General features: G+C 36.3%; 2 protein-coding genes across 3 annotated transcripts in view; one reads left to right on the top strand and one right to left on the bottom strand.

Annotated features, from left to right (window-relative positions):
- LOC104524914 (ras-specific guanine nucleotide-releasing factor RalGPS1) overlaps window positions 1-20,778 on the top strand; it is a 65,400-nt gene that overhangs the window by 31,635 nt on the left and 12,987 nt on the right. The window contains exon 7 of the mRNA XM_010167938.1: window positions 667-793. Coding sequence (XP_010166240.1) covers window positions 667-793 — 127 coding nt within the window. The remainder of the gene's footprint in view (window positions 1-666; window positions 794-20,778) is intronic.
- ANGPTL1 (angiopoietin like 1) lies at window positions 6,951-17,051 on the bottom strand. Of its 2 annotated transcripts, XM_010167937.1 has the most exons (5): window positions 16,249-17,051; window positions 13,829-13,842; window positions 11,037-11,249; window positions 8,500-8,770; window positions 6,951-7,366 (listed from the first exon to the last, which is right to left on the bottom strand). In XM_010167937.1, exons 1-5 carry the CDS (start codon window positions 17,033-17,035, stop codon window positions 7,179-7,181), a joined length of 1,473 nt encoding a protein of 490 aa, XP_010166239.1. In that variant the 5' UTR covers window positions 17,036-17,051; the 3' UTR covers window positions 6,951-7,178. The 2 variants fall into 2 exon arrangements, with proteins under 2 accessions (XP_010166239.1, XP_010166238.1); XM_010167936.1 differs by lacking the exon at window positions 13,829-13,842 and having other exon boundaries at window positions 11,037-11,230; window positions 16,210-17,051.

Genomic DNA, 20,778 nt, shown 5'->3' with positions numbered 1-20,778 from the left:
TGTATGCAAGTTCATAATGGCTTCTGTGGAGAAAAATGGATTAAATCCTTACTCTTTTCCAGACCTTCCAGTGCGTGCATATGTGTGTATCTGCATTCATTGTTTTTAAAATTGTAGTTCACATAAAGGTATTTATCAGATCTTAGTGGTATTGTTTTACACTTTGGAAAATAATTTGTTGACAGAGCTCTCAATTCAGGAATAAGAACATATTTTGGAATTTTGGGTTTTGTGGTGGTAGATTAGTATAAAATTTCTCAGTATATCTGACAAAGAAATGTTAAGTTATGGATAATTAGAGTTTTGAAATATTGTAGAAGTAGCGAGCATGTGAAAGTGTGATCTGTTTTAGCTAGATTAGTCTTTTGAAAACTTGGGTTATTTCAGAAGGATCCTCCAGGACATGAAAGTTTGTACCTGGCTAATTTTTAAAAAGGATAGTTTACATTTAACAGCCAAAACAGCTACTTTTCTTTGTAAACACTCCAAGTACTCATCCATAAGGAGTAAATGCTGTATTTTTGAAGCAGTTGTATTTGAAAACAAACCAACAACTTTAAATGGGGGCCTGGGGGATGGAAATCTGTGCTTTTAAGGGTAAAAGAGAAATCATAATCATCAAACTTAACACTCATCTGGTTTTGGCGGCTTTTTATTTTTTTCTAGTTACTGAGTCGGAAGGATAAAGCCACCTTTGAAAAGCTGGAGTATGTTATGAGTAAAGAAGATAATTACAAAAGGCTTAGAGACTATATCAGCAGCCTGAAGATGACTCCTTGTATTCCTTATTTAGGTAAGCTGAATTATTTCTAGTGGGAAATACTACTGACAAACATACTTCTCCAGTAATTACACAAACTAAACACCATCTTTTAAGCATTCATGACACTATTTCAGTACTTCAGTAAAGAATCTATAACTACTAGTTGATTCTGGATACTCTGCATACTGCAAGAAATAACTTCACTAGCTTCAGAAAGAAAATACCTATTAAACCTCACAAACACTTCAGGTTTTACATACAGTATCAATTTTCCAGGAAATTATTTTCCCATATGTTGTATAGATACACTGATTGACTTCTGGAGAAGTACTTAAGCTGTTATGCCTGCTAGCATTCTTAGAGCTAAATACTTGACTGTTATAGTAATGATGGCTTTTAATTTATGAGAGGGTATAAATCACCAGCCTCTGAGATAAATAAATGTAGATCTTACGGATTGGAACATGCTAAAATCTGGAGATATTGTTGCATTTAGTTATACTAAGGTGAAAAGAGAAATTGGGTTGTTATGACTGACTCAGCTTTACAGAATAATTATGAGTAAATGATTTTCTTGTGTATCTGAAAACTAGATAAATGTGGTTAATATGTATTGTTTTTATTGCCAAGCTAATCTAATGTTACTTAATGTCTCAGGTTTTTTTGAAGTGATCAGTATGCTTTTCTTAATGTAGCTTTTCTTTGACATCGTAAGAAGTTGGTTGTCACATAAAATTAAGGAAATGTTTACTCAGTTTTTTCCTTTTCCATAAAAAATAGTTGGTATTTTTGCAGATACAAGTTGCTCTTACACCTTAAATTCAAGATAACCTCCTGTGATCACTAAGGCTTATTAAACTGTAATCTCTTTATTTCTGAAGTTTGAGGCTTCCTTTACTCAGGTGCACTATTAGTTTTTTCAAGATTAATAAATAGACAATCATCTATGCTGTGATCTGTGTGTCCATCACAATATTTCTGTTGTTTCATAGCTTGATAAGAGTCTCAATACCATCACTGATGTTAGAATCTAGAATGATGCCTCTAAAATGCATATATTCAGGTTTTGCAAAATTAGTTGAATTTTACAGGCTTTATACGTAAATAGAAAAAATATACTTTGTGGAGAACCAGTAAGAACTTTAATGACAAGTAGTCCTGTAGAATTCCTCATTCTGTCTTCATTTTTTATTTTTTTTTAACTTCCCTGTTACGTCTTACCCAGAAACATCCATCAGTTCTAACGTGATCCTAACAGCTGTTAATTTCCTGTATTTTCAAGTATTCAGATGTTGGTAATTGTTTGTGCCTAGAATGGAAGAAAAGTCAGCCTGAGTGTATTTTGTCTGAAGTGCAGGTGTGAAAATTGCTGGTGTGATGCACTATGCTGTGCTACCCTGTTTGTTGACATAGCTGTTAAAGCTAGGCCTGAATTAAAGGGGCAAAGAAGCAGCCAAGCATAATGTAATATGATTTAAACATGTCATTTTGTAGCTTTCCCATCATGTGTACACATATATACACACTGTATGTGGATCTGAAATGCATTTTCTAGCTTTCCAGATGTTTTTTTTACTTATATGCCATGATTTATTGTGAAACTATCACATTTATGAAACACGAAGCCAGACTCAAATTGTTTTCTTGCTGATCATAGAAATGCCAAGCCAACCTGCTGTCAGATATTTTTAAAATCTCATGATACTCTGACCTTAGCCATTATGGTCTTCTGATACTTGCTGCCATAGAAGGAAATCTTTATACTTTGATGCTTTTGTCTGACACTTGAAAAATATTGCCTTTCTACGTGCAAGTGTATATTTTTTTTAAAAAAGTGAAATATTGGGAAAAAAATTGTTTTAAGTTTTGTTCAGATACAGATGTTATCCTCAGTACATCAGCAACTTCTTGTCTAACTTTTGCATTAGAATAAGCTTTGGGCTTGACTTGATAGTTTGTTGAAGTGAAATGTGTATTTCTTTTCTGCTTAAAAAGAAAGAAATGCTCTTTGCTGTGACCCGCTGTAGTTAAAGAATATGTTGTGACCTGATTTCATATGATATCAGTTCTTACTAATGACTTGAAGAACGTCCTCTAGCCTTTTTTAATTCTCCAAAGTAATAGCAAGTGCCCACTGGTGCACTCCCTCTAAAATTAATTTTGTAAGGTTCAAGTAAGTGGCAAAAAGAAAAAAAAAATGCCTTGAAAGTACAGTCGTGATAAATCTGGATCTATCTTGAAAGATTGGCTGTTGAGTCCAATTTTTCTCATTTGATCAAAGCTTTAATCTCCAGTAAAACCTGAGTAGATTTGCAGGAGTAGTATTTCTAAAATTTCCTTCCCAAGGCATTTTTACTAATGTAAGAGTCATATGGGACAGAAGTAACTTGAGCTGCTTGTTTTACTGACTGTTTTAAGTTTACCAGCTATAGCTTATAATTCCTGAAAGGATCTTTTACTGTGATTACTCCTGGTATACAATCATATATGGGAGTAATGCTACTCCTGGTTTAAAACGTGTAGAAAAGTCTACCTAAAAGTCTGCTGTTTGAAATTGTGATCCTGAGATTCATCATAAAGTCCACTTCCTCTCACAGAGGAAGGTGGTGGGGCTCTCGACACTGTTGGTGCAGAGATCCTGCAGGTGCTGTCCTCCCCTAAAATGCTCTTTGGAAGAGCGCAGAGAATCAAGTCTGCCACACGCTCACATTTGCCATTGCACATCCCCTCTGGAGGAATACTGGCACTGCTCGTGAAGGACCCTGTTTGGAAGGTCACAGGGAAAGTGAGCATGCAAGGGAATTTCAGCTGCAATTTCAAGGATGAATGTTTTACCCTTCAGAGGTTATTAGGTTTACCCTTATGCAACCAAATATCAAATGTGGGTATGGAGTTTTTTTAATGACTGTCTTAGCATTATAAGATAAAGCTTAAATTTTTTTTTTTGTGTAATCTTTGCAATGGGAGTAGAGTCACAGAAGTACAGATTGTTTTCTTATTATCACAGCTTGTTTACTGTGGACAAGATGTCCTTCTCCATTTAAGTAGAGGGGAAAAAATAGAAATATTTTTCAGTTCCTTGCAGCAATAAGTGTGATGCGGTTCCAGAGTTCTAGAAATGCAGGTGAGAGCAGCACATCGACAGTGTGGACTCACTAACTTAAATGTAAGTGCTAAAAGAGCTGTGCAACACCAATAAGAATGTTTGGCATTAGGTCCTCATTACATGGATCTGTCATCACTGTTGCATCACCCAGCCAACTAAAGTAGCCAGAGCAAATGGGAGCTGTATACCTGATGTTGTGTTTCACCTCAGTAAAAGCCATTCTCAAAGGGAGTGTTATCATGGAGTTCTGATTAATTTGAGGTTGCACAATGAAACAATTGAGCCATATCTTAAGAAGTAAGATCTTTATTTAACTAAGCAGTACTACCTTGTGAAATATTTTCTTCTATCTGTCTTTCCAGAATTATATCCAGAAATGGGAAAGCTGAAAACAGGTTATTGAAGTATTCATCTGATGAATATTCAGCTAATTCAATGCTTGCAATAGACTTTGGAAATATAGGTGAAAAACCTCTTTCAGGTTTAGTACAGGTTAAACTTTTTCAAGGTCTGCTTGGTTAAATTTGGACAAATAGTACAGGAATGGTGAAAGCTATATCCTTCACAGACTGACTGCTTCCGTGTGTCCAGTGCAATAAGCTTGAGGGGTGCTACAGCCTCTTTTGAAAAACTTTTCTAAAAAAGGTGTGAACTTTTAAAGTCATTTTACCCTGCTCAGAAAATTCAACCCAAAAGCAAAGAACTGACAGTTACAAGCATTTCAAAGTAGTAAATTATGGTATTAACCATTATTATTATTCTATGAAATTATGATGAACCAACCTGAAAATGAGAAGCTATGGTTTTCCTACTTGTAATCTTAAATCAGCAACTTAAAATTCATTCTTTTCTTTCAGAGCATAGCATTTGTACCGTCTGAGCTTTCTGGGTGTATTTTGTAATAACATTTAGTTAATGTAATCCTGCAGCTTTAAATTGGAGGAGACTCACTTTTTAGATGTCTAATATATAAAATGTAATTTAAAGGCTGAGTTCAAGCTAATTTACTTGGGGGTTTCTGCAGAGTGCACCTTTCACTGACTGTATGAATAAACAAACACTGTTCTTGTAGCAGATGAGATTCTTGTGGTAAAACAAGAAATCTATCGGTTGAATGAACTAAAGCTGTCAAAAGTGTTCATTAAAGGAACGTTTTGGAAAGCATTTTCAGCTTTTAAATTTACCTGAACTGCTCTTCTATCCAACTACCATAGGAAAAAAAGAATAGACTGCAGATAGTCTGAATTTTAAGCATTTGCAATTAAAAAGCATTTTACAGAACACTCAATCAATGAGGTCTGTATGATATTTGTAACAAACAAATATTCCTTATACGAAGAACAATTTTAGAATTGTAATCTTAAACATTTGTGTCAGTTAAAATTACTGGAATTTGGGAATGGGATATGCTGGGACTGATTCTCTGCCCCTCCCACCCCCTGCCAACCCCAATTAAATACTGTTGAAACTTGTTGGCTTTGTTAGAATTGTAATCATCTTAAACATTTGTGTCAGTTAAAATTACTGGAATTTGGGAATGGGATATGCTGGGACTGATTCTCTGCCCCTCCCACCCCCTGCCAACCCCAATTAAATACTGTTGAAACTTGTTGGCTTTGATTTCTGATGGAAGATTTCACTACAGCCCTTGCAGCCATATATTATCCATGAAGCTTTATCTGCTCTGGAGAATGTGTTTTGAAAGCAGAATGCTATTTTCTGCTCTCTGAACTACAAATGAAGTTTTGCATAGCAATTGGTATGACTAATTTAACATAATAATATTAGATTATTACTTTAGGTATTAGGTTTTCTTATGTTAAATAAGGGCAAAGTTCCTTAAAATCCTGAAGGCATGTATGAGGTGCCAAACAGATACATTGATTACAGTTCACAACAGCATATTTAGTTTTTATATCAAATACCAAATTAAATTAGGTAAACTGTGTGGCTAAGTACAGTTATTAAGGAAGAAAGCTTTAGTTTTGGAGACTCAGCTACCTAAAGCTAACACCTTGTTGATTCTGATTTTTGGAAGTATCTTGTTCTGATGCAATATGTTGTATGGCTTTTGTTAAAGGTTGGAGAAGTATTTTCTAATTAATTTCTTAAACTATATATTGATTCCAGTGGAAATCTGATATCTAGAAGGTAGAAAATTTAATATAGACAGTACCAAAAGTTGTATACATGTGGGGGAAGGGAAATGTGTGTGTCATAAGACCTGTCCAAGTTTGGGGTGGCAGGGAGATTACACTCCAAGCTGATTTCTAATCGTTGTTTTACTGTGTCAGCAGAAAGCTGTGCTGGAGGAAAACTTCTAATATTCAGAGACTTGGTCCTTCTCTAAATTAGTATGTATGAACACTTGTTCAGACCTCATCACTGCTAACTGGAGCAGGGAAGGGGTCTCCAAGTCTCAAGTCATCATTTTAATATCAGAACTTTTCATTTAATTTCAAAGTATCAAGAAATTTAAAAAAAATTGTTTTAATTAGGAAGTTTTAATATGGAGATTGAAAGTGAAAAAGGACTAAGCAATCTGGTTGCCTTAAGTTCAGCTATAATTCCATACAATTATTTTTCTTTTCTTTTTGTTAGGAACATTTTGCCTGAGTGTTTCACAGAAGGTAGGATGTGCAGATCTTAAGGAATTCTCTACACCACTAAGAAATTTTACATTTTATGCTTAATTTGCTGCTTCGTTTTGAAATAATTCTTTGTTGCAAAAATCTCTCTCTGCTGGCAAAGCTAGAATGTCTTCAGTTTTTTGTGTAGCTTCTTGGAGTAAATCTTAAACAGTAATGTGAAGTCAGATTTTCATTGAAAGTAATACCAACATTTTTAAATAAATTGTTAAATAACTAATCAATTTTCACATTAAAGCAAGACAAAGTCATTTCACATATTTACAGTTAAAAGAGTTGAGCTAACCTGAAAAAGCATAAGCTTTTTAAGTGAAAAAGCTTATATCTTGTCATATATCTGGAATTTTTTACCAGCTTTTATGACTGTTTACATGAAGTATGTTGGACTTAAACAAAGATAAATATGCTTTGCAAGCACAAACATCTGCTTTTGTGAATGTGTGCTTAAAAAAACACTGTCTGTCACAGTAGAAAATGTTTCTAAAATAAAAAAAAAAAGGAGAGGGGAACACAACAGGGGAAAAAAAAGACAGGAAAAGACCTGCTTTTTGCAGGGGCAGATTGTGCAAAATAATGATTAAAAAGTAATATTTTATTTTTCTGGAACTCAAGCGCTGAGAAGTTTATACACGATCACTTGAGCACTGTGGGATTTTCCTCCTCAGTCTATAGGTCTGATCATCATTTGAACTGCTTTCAAGGAGTAGGAACCTCCCCGGTACTCAGCCCAAAATATTCCATCCTGATACTTGCTCCTGTAGTGGCCTCCTCTGTACCACACCCCGTTCAGGTTGGAGTGGGCACATGCATTGTACCACCAGCCGCCTTTGTGAAAATGAGCACAGTTTCCTGTGGAACAGAGAGAAATAGGTGAACTTCAGTGTTAAAGAGGAGAAATGGAGAGTAGCAAACACTTTCATGTTTTGGCTTTGTTTTAGATTAGCAAACACTTTCATGTTTTGGCTTGGTTTTAGATTAGCAAACACTTTCATGTTTTGGCTTGGTTTTAGATTAGCAAACACTTTCATGTTTTGGCTTTGTTTTAGAGGGAACTTTGACGTACTTCATAGCCTGTTGTGGTCATATCAATTGCTGCTTTTACCTAAATTATAAGTTCTGTTGTAACAGCAACCATTGCTTGGAGGGGGGATTATTAACGCGGTATTTAATGTGACAGCTGAAAAGTAAGGAGATCAACTCTTCTCAGACTACCAGCAGCTCTCATCCGTGAGCTAACATTCAAGGAACTCGGATTATGTACTGTTTAGAAATACTTCAGTGGAAGCAATGTGAGTTGGTACAGTCCCAGGGGCCACAGTTCCGTGAAGATTTGTTTGTAACTTCTGTATTTACTGTTTTACAGGCTTGTTTAAGAGTTCGCAAGATTTGTCCAGCTTTATGGTTATTGATAATTGAGCAAAATCGAGAGGTGGGAGGGGGGAAAATCTTGTGTGTTGGAGTATTACTCTCTCCAACCTTTCTTTTACTGTTAAGGCTTTAAGGAGAAAGCTAGAGGAAGATGTGGAAGTGAACAAAAAAGTGTCCTTTAGTAAGGAGAAAGAAATGATCTGCCTGTTTCTCAAGTGAAGGTACAGAACTAAGCCTGTGCACAGTTCCTTTAGTGCAGCTCAGAGGCTTTTGTTCATGGTGATTATTGTTATGTGGCCACCGCACTATTCTGAGAGATCACCTGCTGTAAGGTATTCTGACTGCAGAGTCTCACATGCAAGTGATGAGGATGTAATTGAGCTAAATATAAAGATTGCTGGAGTGTGCCTGCAACGAGAGTCATAGCATTTGAATTTCTGCACGGTGCAGGGGCTCGAAGGGGGCCCTGTCAACATGATTTTGATCATTATCAATTTGAAGCATCTTTCAATAGAGTTGTTTTATCAGAACTTAGGTCCCTTTTTGGTACTTTTTTTTTTTAAGGCTGGTGTCACTAATGGAATCACTTCTCACGTACATACTGGTTTCCTTACCTGAATACATGTCCCTGTCTCTGTCCAGTGTTGTGAACTGCTTTCCGTTATGCCATATCATGGAATCGCCTGCGTTTCCTTGGTACGTTCCTAAGCGTAGCCTGTAGAATTCACTTTCGGGCTCCAGGCGGAAACTGCTGTATTCCGCATAGACTTTCTTATTGCTCCAGTCCTCTAACTCAATCAATAGTCTGTAATTATCCTGATTGGTAAGCATGTAAATATTTTCTAGTCCCAGCCAGTACTCTCCATCGATATTTCCAAATCCTTTCTGTACAAAAGAGAATCAGAAGGTGATGTTAGCGTAGTTTTTTGTGTTTGTCAAAATACTCATCAGCAGGAGTATTATAAACCAGTGGAACTTGGGTACTGAAAGCCTTTAAGCTTCTGAATGACTGCTCAACCCATGCATTTAAATGTTTTACTTTGCTGCACTTGGACATTTACTCAGTTGAAGTGTTTAGTTGCATGAGGCACTACCAGAATAGTAAAGGTGGCAAAGCTAGCTGTTTTCTGTAACATCCTTTTTAAGATAAAAGGAGAGAGAATAGGGCAACTGAAACAATATATTTCTTCACAAAGCTAAGGGGATCTTTAAGAATGTATGAATAATGAAATTAAGGGGGTGTATTTCCAGGTTGGAAAATGTATTTATGGACCAATCTCAGTGTTCAAGGTAAATAACTTATTGCCTTTTTAATGCAACTAGTGTTGGTTTTGTACTGTAACTTTAATCACATAACTCATCTATGCTCTTTACTAAATTTATTAGAAATTAAATATAAAGATGTCTTTCCTTTCAAATCACAGACTACCAGTACAGTAGCTCTGAAATGATATTTCATGTCTGCTGCCTCCTGTCACTGAGTAAACCAGTGTTGTTTGTATTTAGTGTTGCAGCTAAGGTAGGTACATCACCCAGAGCTTTCTGCTATACTTCCTAGTTTCTGAAGGCTTTCTATTCTCCTCAGGTGATTGATTATATGGGACCTACAGTTGATTTCCTGCTTTGAATCACTTTCTGGGGAAGTCTCTCTCCAGTAGATAAACAGTGTAGGCTCCTGACTCAAGCTGCAGTTTCACAAGTGGCTTAAGTTGATCTAGCATCAGGCTGCTGCCAAAAATGGTAGCGGTGCTTTTCTCCTGGCTCATGGCCACATTTTCAATGCTTCCCTTGCATCAGCGTTGTAACTGTGCAGCCACACAGGGACTGGGAAAGAAGGAGGAAAGTGGGCATGGGAGACATCTCTGTCAGTGGTGCAAGCCAGTCACAGAGGTGCACCTTCAGTTACCTGAGGTTAGGTAGTAAGAATACCATCTTCAGCCACTGATTTAATGGTCCTTTTAATTGCTCTTGGGAGTAAAGTCTTGCCCAAGATTGAGCCATTATTAAACACCATTTAAATCCTCTTTATTTTCTTTGCATTATGTGCAAAATTTTTATGGTTACTATATAAGACACTTTGGAGCTACCTTATATTTAAAAAAAACCCCGAAACAACAAACAAAAACCGGAAAGCCACAAAACCAGAAAACCCAAACAAAAACCCAACCACCCACAACAGTTACTAAGGGATGGTTGACATTTGAATGATTAAATTCCAAGAATGCAAATAGTGAAAATCCTCATAGTAATCTTTTGTAATTTTCTCTGTGTGTATGATACTATTTTTAGATTATTGATTGAGTTAAATGTGGCTCAGTTCTTTCCAGATACAACACGTGGCAATCATAGATCCATTTAAAGTGTGCACAGCATCATAGGGAAAAACCATGTCCTATGTTTATGAAATCAGCACAGTATTATTATTTTAAAAACCCAACCAAATAGATTTTCAAATTTCCTGTCTAACGTGTAATTCAAAGCAGCATGCATTTGTCATCCTATATATTATGGCTGCTAGTGCATAATATCACAGCAACACACAAGAATGTGTTTCCCTTCACCAGCCCTACATCTACAGATTTCTAACCTAATTTTAAAGGTAGAAATTATTTCCTTTAATTCATTATTAGGAATGCTTTTGAGTCCCTGATCCTGCAGATCTATTAACGTGCTTAAATGAATAATTCCACTGGCTGAGATTTGCTTATTCAGAAGGGAGACAATTAAGCTTTTCAAGTACTAGCTGTAGTTTTCAGTGTGTTAATAGAAATAATCTGTTTAGTGAGGTGTTTGTAATAAATGACTTCTCAGTCACTCTCTAGAATAACATGTCTCCTCACTGCATTGTGAGATATGAATGCAGGCTATTTCAGACAATAAATTAGTTCACACAAAGTTAAGTAATGCACTGAGTGGAATGGGACATTCCCACTGAAATATGTGATGACCATTCTTTTCAATTATTTTTATTTGTAAAATTAATTTCACTGATTAAATAAGCAGCTATTCCCAACTCCTCAGCGTTGATCCTTCAGTACACACGTTTGCAATAAGAATTGCACTGGAAATGTTCACACCATCTTGATTGCGATAGATAACGTCACTGCCACGCTGAAATGAAGCAGCTGATTTTCTGCCTTCCAGCACTTACCTTGTAACTGTCCCAGTTCCTGAAAAAGTTGACAGACCCATCTGTCCTCTTCTGAATAACTGCCCATCCTCCAGGGTCCAGGCTGTTCTCACACCATAGCTGCATCGGCTCATTGCTGTTCTCAGGTTTGATCATATAAATCCCGCTGTTGGAATGCCCAGCTTCCTTGGCTTGTTGGCAGTCTTTGAATGGACCTTTTGGAAAAGTCATACTCTAAGCATTCAGGCTTGGCTATGCAGTGCACATTGTTCGAGAATAGTTTGTAATGGTGATGGAAAGTCAGTAATTCAATTAAGGTAAAACTACCATGGAAAACAGTGTAAAAAATTACTGTCTTAGATTAGTTGCGTATATATTTTTAAACAAAAACTTCATTTTGCTAACAGATAATAGACTTTGGATACTGACACACAGTTTTTAACGTTGTCTGCTGTGTCAAAAGATCTGTACTCTGACTCTTGATATTCAAGAAGTGCATTATGATTTTCATGAACTTTTTTTCTCCTGTACCACTTTTACAAAAGGCAGACATCAGTTTATTTCATTGTCCTAGTGCACCCATTTGAAACTGGTGGAAGCTTAAAATAAAACAAAACCAAGCACCCAAACAACCCCCACACACATCTGAATACATAAACAGTTTGAGAGCTACTGTAAGAAACATTTACTGCTGGATCTACAGACGTGGACTTTAGTGAGAGTATTCTTACACTGCATAACTCCTTTGCCTTTATGTACTTACCAGGTTCTAGGATCAGCCTTTTAACTGTGGATAGGAATCTGTTTCGTGTGTCATTCTGGTGTGACATGTGTAGATGGATGCTGATGAAGAAAATATGCAAACAGTGGAGAAGGACTTTTGAGCAGATAAAAGAGCTCACATACTTCTTTTCAGGGCTATGATTCTACAAAAATGCTGTTGCTGCTGACCAGTGCCACTTGAAAGCTCTACATCACGTTGTGGATCATGTGAATAGTGGTTTCACAAATACTACTTACAGAAGAGTGTCTGGTTATTCTGTAAGGAGCATGCAGGTTACATATCTCTGAAAACTTTGCCTAATTTGCCTTTATTTTTGGTAATACTGTTTTCTACTTTTTGGAAGAGGATTTATGTTAATGTATCGTTACTTCTGTTGATTTAAAGAGAAACTGGTTATTTACTAATGAAAAGCAGGATGTGTTCTGGTGACTAGTTAGTGGTGGATGCCCTAAATGTATTTGAAAACTCATGCTCAGTAAATCTGAAAATTAATTACCTACAGCTTTCCTCTCACTTTAGAAGGCTTATTTTCTCGCATCTACTTGGAAGTTCAGAGACTCATCAGTCACAGAAGAAGGTATTGTGCAAAGAAACATAAAAGACCATTGTTGAGGTTATCTTTTAATCAGAAGTAGAGGTTTGAGTGAAAGTGACCTTCACTGCAGACTGAGGTTGCATGACAAAAGCAGATTGAAAGTTGCTCTTCTTTTAGATTTTAAACTAGCAGTTGCCAATTGGATAAGTGTGTAATTAGCAAGAAATCCATACAGCATTTCACATTAATTAGAGTGCAAAAAGCTTGTGTATCTGATGAAGGTGACTACTTAGAGCTTCTGGCTGTGACAGTGCTACCAAGAATGCTGCAGACATTGAGCCATTGTTGTGAGTACTGCTGCACACTGAGCTGTCAGTGTTTGAGGATGTTCTGGTTGTTCTTGCAGTCCATGCAGTAGTAGCTTAGGAAAGAAATACTGTAGCTTTGGTATGTGAGAGCTTTTTCTCCCATTCATAATTAAAATTTCCACATAGATTGTGCACATTGTGGAGTTTGTCCGGTGGATAGATAATTTTCTGGGCTAGGTTGGATCTCGTTCCCTTTTCTTGAACTGTTGAAAGTAAACTAGGGCAGTGTACAGCTGAACAGGGAGGTTGTTCTAGAAGTATTGTTGTAAAGCAATTACTGCATTAGAAAAAGTGTAAACAGAAGTAGTATTTTTTGTAGTGTTAATTGAATATTAAGAATAGCTCAATTAGATCTGCTGTGTATTAGTTCACATTGTGTCTACTGGAGGAGGAACTGAGCACTCATTTTTCCATGAGAGACCCAAGCAGGTGTTTGGAGTGATTTTAAGGAGCTCTTAAGTAGCTTGTACTAGTCTGTTTGTATAATACACTGTGATCATTTCTGAAATTCAGCTGACATTAAGCTCACAGGATGCAACTTGTCTGCTCTTTGATGCTCAGATTTGCCTATGTGCTTATCATAAGTTAATATAGAGGTAACAGACTTCTACTCTTAGTGTAAGGAAATCCAACAAATCTCATAATTTTTGCTATATAGCCTTGAATCTTTTTTGAGAAGTACATTCATTACATGCAGTTATTTTATGTTCACTGTATAAGAGCTGATAACATTTCTTGTTCAGTGGAAATGCTGAGATTTGTGAAACAGTGTAAGATTCTCCACAGTGCTGGTGTGAGTGGAGGCTCTGGCTAATGAAAAAAGCACAATTCTGTCTAAAATCTTATTATCTACGAAAGGAATTAAGTATCTGATGCGTATCTAGTCTTTTGTAACAGTCTGTGTACACTAAGTTGCTGGGGCAATTAGTTATAAATTAGAAGTACTCTGAGAAGATGATCTGTTAAATATTTAACTTCTAAATTTATGTTTTAGATGCATCATTTAGTAGAGATCGTATTCTATTGTAAATTAAATGTAGAGAAAGAAAGTGATGAAATATTTTAAGTTGGAAGCTTAATAAAATGGTGGCTGAATCCTCTTAAGATGGCAAATTTTATCTTGAGCGGATGATATAGAAGCTGTGCTTCTGTAAGCTTAATATTGAGGATTTTTTGGGCAATAGTAGAGGAAAATTCCAAAATAAAATTGGTCATATGTTTAAAAAAAAAAAAAAGTTTATTGAGAGGTATTAGCAGCAGAGTGGGTTGTATGTATAATTTTCAAGTACTTTCTACTTGAAGCTACTTTTTTCAACATAGTCGCAGTAAAATTTGGGGACACTGGTTGTTACTCCAAGGATTAAGATAACTGTGAAAATTCACATGAACATTATTCTTCCTCAATTTAGAAGAATTTTTATGCAAATTAACAAAAATACTCTTCGGAAAATAAGATCTCATCCTTCTGTTCCCAGTATATTTTGAATTTTACTCTCCACCCACAATATTAAGATGCACATTGATCCTTCCACAGACTTGTGCTGTGTGCAAGTATCTGTTCAGTGCAGGTTCTTCAGGTGCAGTGAGAGAAAGCTCCTACTTGTTTGTCCAGTTCTTTATTCCGTCATAACCAAGTCTTTGATGGGCCCATTTCTAAATAGGACTGCTTGGTTTTTATTTCTGACATCTTTATACATTATAAATAGTCATCATCTTTTAACTGCAAAGTTCATTTTTCTGTAACACAAACAACTTTGGTTCTATGCACCATTCAATATGCTTACCTTAATTTAAAAAATCAGAGATAAAAACTGGGCATTGTGTTGCAATTTAGAATTTTTAGTTTTGATGATTGATGCTCTACCAGCTGTAGCAATTCTCAACCCTCATTTTCCCAAGGCCCTGCAAGAAACACTTAAACTTCAAATTCAAGAATCTAGTACTAAATAAAGGAAGTTGAATAAATTTCCTAAGATTTCATTGTGTTCCCTTGCAAAAATGGATTCAAACTCCGAACTTAGGAGTAAGTGGGTTAGTGAAAACCATGGTAGACAATTTAGAAGAAAATATTTCCTGATGTTGCTTCATTTTTGTATGTATAGCAGGCATATATTGAGAGAGAAAAAGATGCATTTATAACAAAACCTTGAAGCATGGGGTTTCTGGGAAACAGGAAGTCGCTGTTTTTTAGAATTATACTTCTTCTGTCTGACCAGACATTAATGTCATGCTTTTATATTAGCTTTTTCCTTTGTGTCATAATGTGTGATTTAAATTCTCGGGACATCTGGCATTTTACTTGGGCTTGGGCCTGAATTTTTTGCAGACCCTGAATAAAAATAGTTGTTCTCAACATCAGCAGCTAGATGTCTGTAATGCTGTAGAACAGTCACAAATAAATATTTGTCTTCATCTTAGGAACCCAGTTGAACTTCCAACTGTGACTAAAGACAATTTGAAAGCAAAAAAAAAAACAACCCAGCAACCCAAACACATAAAAAAAAAACCCAAACCAAACCCTTTTGCTTTGCAAGTTAACAGAAGGCAAGAGCAAGCGCTTGAATGGATGTCTGAGAAAAACTTGTTTTTCTGAATCCTTTTTTTTTTTTTTTTTTTGTAATCTCAGTTCTGTCAAAATTTTAGTGAAGTGAGAATCATGATAGAACAGTTTTGTTTCTAGTGATAAATGAATTTATCTAATGACATGAAGAATGTAACACATGACGATGTGATACAGTCTCCTGAATGTATTTTCATAATATTTATGGTATGAGTTTAACTTGCCGTCTCCTACTGACATCACGTTACTGGGAATGTAGTTACTCATTTGAAATTTCAAAGCCGAGTGCATCTGATTGGATCCAGCCTTGATTCAATTATCCTTTCAAACTTCTCTTACTCTCTTGAATAGTTCAGCTAATCACTTAGAGACTTATTGCACAACTGTGTTGGTGGATTTAGATGTTCATTTTAAAGCATCTCAGAATAGGAGTGAAATTCTTCTAGCAGGATTAACTTCTGGCAAATGTGTATGTGCAAGTATAGAGGGCAACTACTTAAAATTACTTTGTTTATTTAGGATGAATTAGCTTCTCTCATTTATCATTATCATTACTGTAATATGAAGATACCTACTAGTAGGCATCTTCAAAGAAACAGGGCTAAATACTAGAAAGCATATGCTAATATTGAATTTTCATTCCCATAACTCAAACCCAGCTGGAGACAGAAACCCCAATACCTTGTGACTCAATTCTTCAGATTGAATTTCTGAGTATCAACTATTTAAACAAGTTAATCTTACGCAGCTGTAGCTTAAGAATGAGACTCTTTGGCAAACTAAAGCTTTGCGGGGCTGTGAGGGAGCAGGGTGGAGAAAATCAGAGTGAGGAGCAAGGGCTAGCTGTTCTGGGTGCTTTAAATTCTTTGTCCTGTTTCTATAGCCAGGACAGTTTCCCTCTGAAATAGAGAAATCTCAGGTTAGATAAACAGTGGTAGGTAACTCACCCTCATTAATTAAAGCCAATGGTGGTACTCTGAAAGGACTCTTTGTAGGAGAAGTAGCTGGATCAGGTGGTGGCCTTACATCTCTGTCTCTAGGGTAACCCGGGTCTCGCTGGATCTCGTTACCTCCCAGAAGAATGGGAGTGTATGGCTGGCTGTTGGGGATGTGCTGTGGCACGACTTGTACAAGAGGTGGAGACCCGTGGGTGTCCTGTCGCGAGAAGATTCTCAAGCACTGCTCTTCCAGCATTGAGATAGTCACAGACTGATTGTTTACAAGATCCGTTAGTGCTGCGTATTTTACTTCAAGCTCCTTGTATTTTGTAGCCATCTTCAACATTTCTGTTGTAACATTAAGGACTTTGTTTTCCAGTTGGGAAAGCTCAAGCGAGTTATCCCGCTTTCGGATTATCTCATGCAAGAGTTGCATGTAGAGTTGGGTGACCCGAGAGTTCATGTTACGACTTTCTTTCCTCAGTAATTTTACTTCATTCACAATGTTTCCATCCACATCCACGACCAGCTGCAAAATGTCAATCTCCCGCTTTTGCTTGGACAGGACATCCTTCAAGTTCTCGATGTCCATTCTTGTCACCTCGTCTTTTCTGTTACCAGTACCCGGTCCATTGGTATTCACACAAATTGGCCCTGTGATTTTTTGTTCTGGGACCAAGAATGTGTAACCACACTTCTTCCCTTCCTCTCCTCCGTCTGCTGAATGAGGGTGTCTCCGTTGGGACGGTTTGTTAGGTGGCGATTGCTCTGTACAGCACCCAATAGACAACAGCAGGCACAGCAGTACACCCAAAGTCCATTTAAATATCTTCATCCTGAAGCAGGTATGATGGCTGTCAGATGAGACTATTGAACAGATAAAAGGTAAAATAATTATATTAGAGCCGTATCTAAGCCTCCTGTACTGCTTCAACTACCTATTTGGTGGGTTTGCCATGCTTATGTGTGTGTAGACGAGTCTTTGGGACCTGGTTCTTGGAATTAGATCAACTTCAAAAGAATAGCTTTCTATTTTGAGCAGCAAACCCTAAAATTTAGGGTTTGGATTTAGTAAAGAAGTTGCAGTCTATAAACTTTAGGAAACAATGTCCTGCTTAGATCATGTATTACACTTTCATGATAAATTTGACTACTTAGATCTATTCTTACTGCAATTAAATGCACAAGGTTAGAGAACACACAGAGTGCTTGCAGAATACCTGCATGGAAGGGAAGGAGGGAGACAGAGTGATGGCTAATAGTATTTTCAAAAATATTTATATAAATTTTAGAATTTGGATTTTATAAAGCCTTTCTGGTCCTATTTTAGCTTTATATGTGTGTATATAGATGTATATTTGTTAAATACTATGTACATACCTATTCATATATAGACAGGTATAGTAGACTTGAAAAATGCAGACATATCAAACACTATTTTTGGACATTAGTGTTAAGCAGGAGATTAGTTTAGCATAATTGTCTGTAACATTTAAAATTACTTATTCAAGTAACTTTAAATTTGTAAGGAAAGCCTGTAATGCTCTTTGCTCTACATTTGTGACCATACTTAGTTGCCCTTTGAGATGAGCATTTAAAATTGTTTTCACACTATTTTTGTACCTTTGAGAACATTTTTATCCAAATAACACTGAAGTATCAGGTGTGTTGTCAGTATAAATACCATAGTTAACTGTTTCATTCACCTTTTAAAGAAAATAATATATTTCTTTTAAGAATGTTTTTAGAGACCCCTGGGGTTTTTAACTTTATTTTTAAAATATTTTAGATAACAAACAAAGGTAGCTCTTAAATCAGGGGAAAACCCCTAATTTTTTCATGTTTTATTTGTGTTGTCAAGCAGATCACTATTCCTTCTTGTCTCAGCTGTTGATCTGGCTTTCCTTTCCAGACTTACATTAGTAGTTGTACAGGGCCTTGTACAGTGGCCTTTGTATAGTTATGAAGAGAAATAAAGTAAAACTGGAGAAAGGTAATAATTTTCATGCTGTTCCTGCCAAGTTCAAGTTTAAGTGCATTTGGCAATCCTGAAACGGTCACCCTGAAGGAGAAGCAGACCAGTGCTGCTCCCTTTACGTTCACATATCCAAATGATAAGGTGACTTCTGTGTCTGGTTACTTCTCCCGGTTCTGTTGCTGGCTTTAGTGTTATTGCTGCAAATGATGTCTGCTCAACCTCAGAGTAAACCTATCAAGTCTCTATTTTTTGGCTTCAGTAAGAGCAGTGGTTACAACCTTCAAACCATGCTGTACATGCAGTCAGGAATTATATCTAGGAATCTTGATCAAAGGTTCCACTGCTGCCTAAAAAATAACTTTTTGTTTGGCTGACAGTTGTATCGCAAGCCCTGCTTCTGAGAGGGGAAGAAAACACTTGTAACAAATACTGAAAATCATTTCTTACCCTACATAAATGGAGGGAATACACACAAGTTTGAGAATGTTTATATTTAAAACCTTTTTTCTGTATGTTTCACTGTTAGTATGTAGTAGTAAGTATCTTGATGTCTACTAGTAAATATTTTTTTTTCCAAAAACAGCTTGGTTAAAAGTTTTGTTAATATTTCTCTGCTGAATGTGTAACTTCTCTTTGTTTATTTTTTTTTTAAAAAGTATCACTTTTCTCCAGAACTAATTGTGTATTTTTCTTTGGTAATTTCAGACATTTAAAATATTAATCACTTGAACAGTGCTCAGAGTTGGAAGTTCATTAGGTTAAATTTTCACATGAATCATGGTAAACACATGGGAAACAGGCCTGAGTGTGGTTTCTAACTTGACAAGGATGAGCTGAACTAATTGTCTGAAGTTTGAAACCTCTTCACATGTCCTAAATTATTTTTCAGTACTTTTACATTCAGTGTTTGCAGATGCAGGGAAAGTGACTTGATGGCATATGGTTAAGGATGAAGCCTTAGTACAAGTCCAGTATTTTACTGTTTTCACAGTATATAATAACTACTTCATAGCCCAAAAAGGTGAATACCACTTTAGTTCTTGGTAGTTTTTAAGGGCCCTGTACAGTTACTTAAATAATGAATGGCTGGGGGTTTTCCCCACAGCAGCACATTTTTCCCCTGAAATACATTAAAACTTAAATGAATCTTTCAAAACGAAACATTTTCAGTGCAGCCCACTTTCTGACCAAGTATGCTGCTGCAGTCTGTGTTCTGCATTTCTTTTAATGTTTTATGTGTTCATTTTGAACATTTATGCTTAGGTGTTAGGTAGAAGTTCTGTGTCTCTGTGTGTGCTGTCAGACCATAAAATGAATTAAATGGTCTAATATAGCATAACCAAATGCAACAGCTGCACAAAATTATGCCCTAGAACTTTGAAATAATTTTAATATCTGATATTAAACTGAGACATTCAGTTAAGCAGGGATTAGTTCCTTCTGAGAATCTACCTGGTAGGGACATACATGCTTCCATGGAAATTCTGATGTTGAAAAAATTAAACATCTTATGATGTTGCTTGGCGTGTTTGAGCAGCTTAATGCCTAACTTGTTATACAAGAATAGGTTCTGAGTAAGGTATTTACCTGGAGTTTTAAGCAGCTTAGAAGGAAATGAAAATACTGTTTCAGAAATTTCCTGACGTTCTGGGCAAGCAGCTTAAAAAAATAGAAACTGTTTATCCAAAATATCACAGAATGATAGCCTAATATATAAGATCTAAAGATGACAAATATTAGAGTTGGGAAAAAGTTTTAGGGTTTTTTAATCAGATGCATTAGGTCACAGATTCCCAGGTTTCAATGTTTAGGTAGTGTCACCACTGTTACGAGATAAAGCAGCTGAGGCTGAGGGTTCCATTGAGACAGAACCGCTGTCTCAAACCCTTCCTGCAAGTCTGGAGTTGCTTGTAGTGAGCGGGGCTGCTGCAATAGCTGAATGCAGACCTTGGGAAGTAAGTGAGGGAGATCGTGATTACGGATAGCATTGCTTTAAAATATGTTATTTAACTCTTTATGAACTGTCCTGTGTTTTAAATTAGAATAGACTGTTGCTTCACTTGGATCTGCCGTGTTTCTGTGTCACCCAGTTTTGGGTCTCAGATTTCTGTAGAAGTGGCATTACGTATGTTCTGGCATGCTGATGTTTTATTGCTTCAGCGGGAGAAAATGGGCAATTATTCATAGCAACACAAACTACATCATCATCTTGTCAGAAATACTCAGCTGTGGATAGGACTTCAATACCATTTTACATTTAATGCCATTCCTTTTCTTCTGGTTTCTTTCTTTTTCCAGGCCAGTCCCCGTGCCAAAAGAAAAAAAAAAAAAACCAAACCAAACAACACCCCCAAAAAACCCAACTTGTTTCCAAAATTAGTCTTTGATTTATTACATTTAGAAGTCTTTAAAGGAACAGAATTCAAATTTAAAAGAGCAAAATAAACCAGTAACTAGTATTTTTAACTTCCACTGAGAGACTACTGTAACATGGGCTGTGTGTGGTACCCCCAAAATACTGTATCACTTACAAATATTAGTTGCAGGGATGGGGCAGTGTGGATTTTTAACTTTCTACACAGCAAACTATTTGTTCTTTG

Source organism: Antrostomus carolinensis, unplaced genomic scaffold (assembly GCF_000700745.2).
Source record: "Antrostomus carolinensis isolate BGI_N321 unplaced genomic scaffold, ASM70074v2 scaffold145, whole genome shotgun sequence".
In the NCBI taxonomy this organism is placed as follows: domain Eukaryota; kingdom Metazoa; phylum Chordata; class Aves; order Caprimulgiformes; family Caprimulgidae; genus Antrostomus; species Antrostomus carolinensis.
Note: the sequence above shows the minus strand (reverse complement) of the source record. Positions and strands in the feature narration are given on the sequence as shown.

Coding starts and splice junctions, on each gene's coding strand:
- ANGPTL1 (XM_010167936.1), bottom strand. CDS start 17,035: ATGAAGATATTTAAATGGACTTTGGGTGTACTGCTGTGCCTGCTGTTG. Junction 11,231..16,209: donor ATTGGCTTTAATTAATGAGG/GTGAGTTACCTA, acceptor CTTTTCCAAAAG/GTCCATTCAAAGACTGCCAA. Junction 7,367..8,499: donor AGACAGGGACATGTATTCAG/GTAAGGAAACCA, acceptor TCTGTTCCACAG/GAAACTGTGCTCATTTTCAC.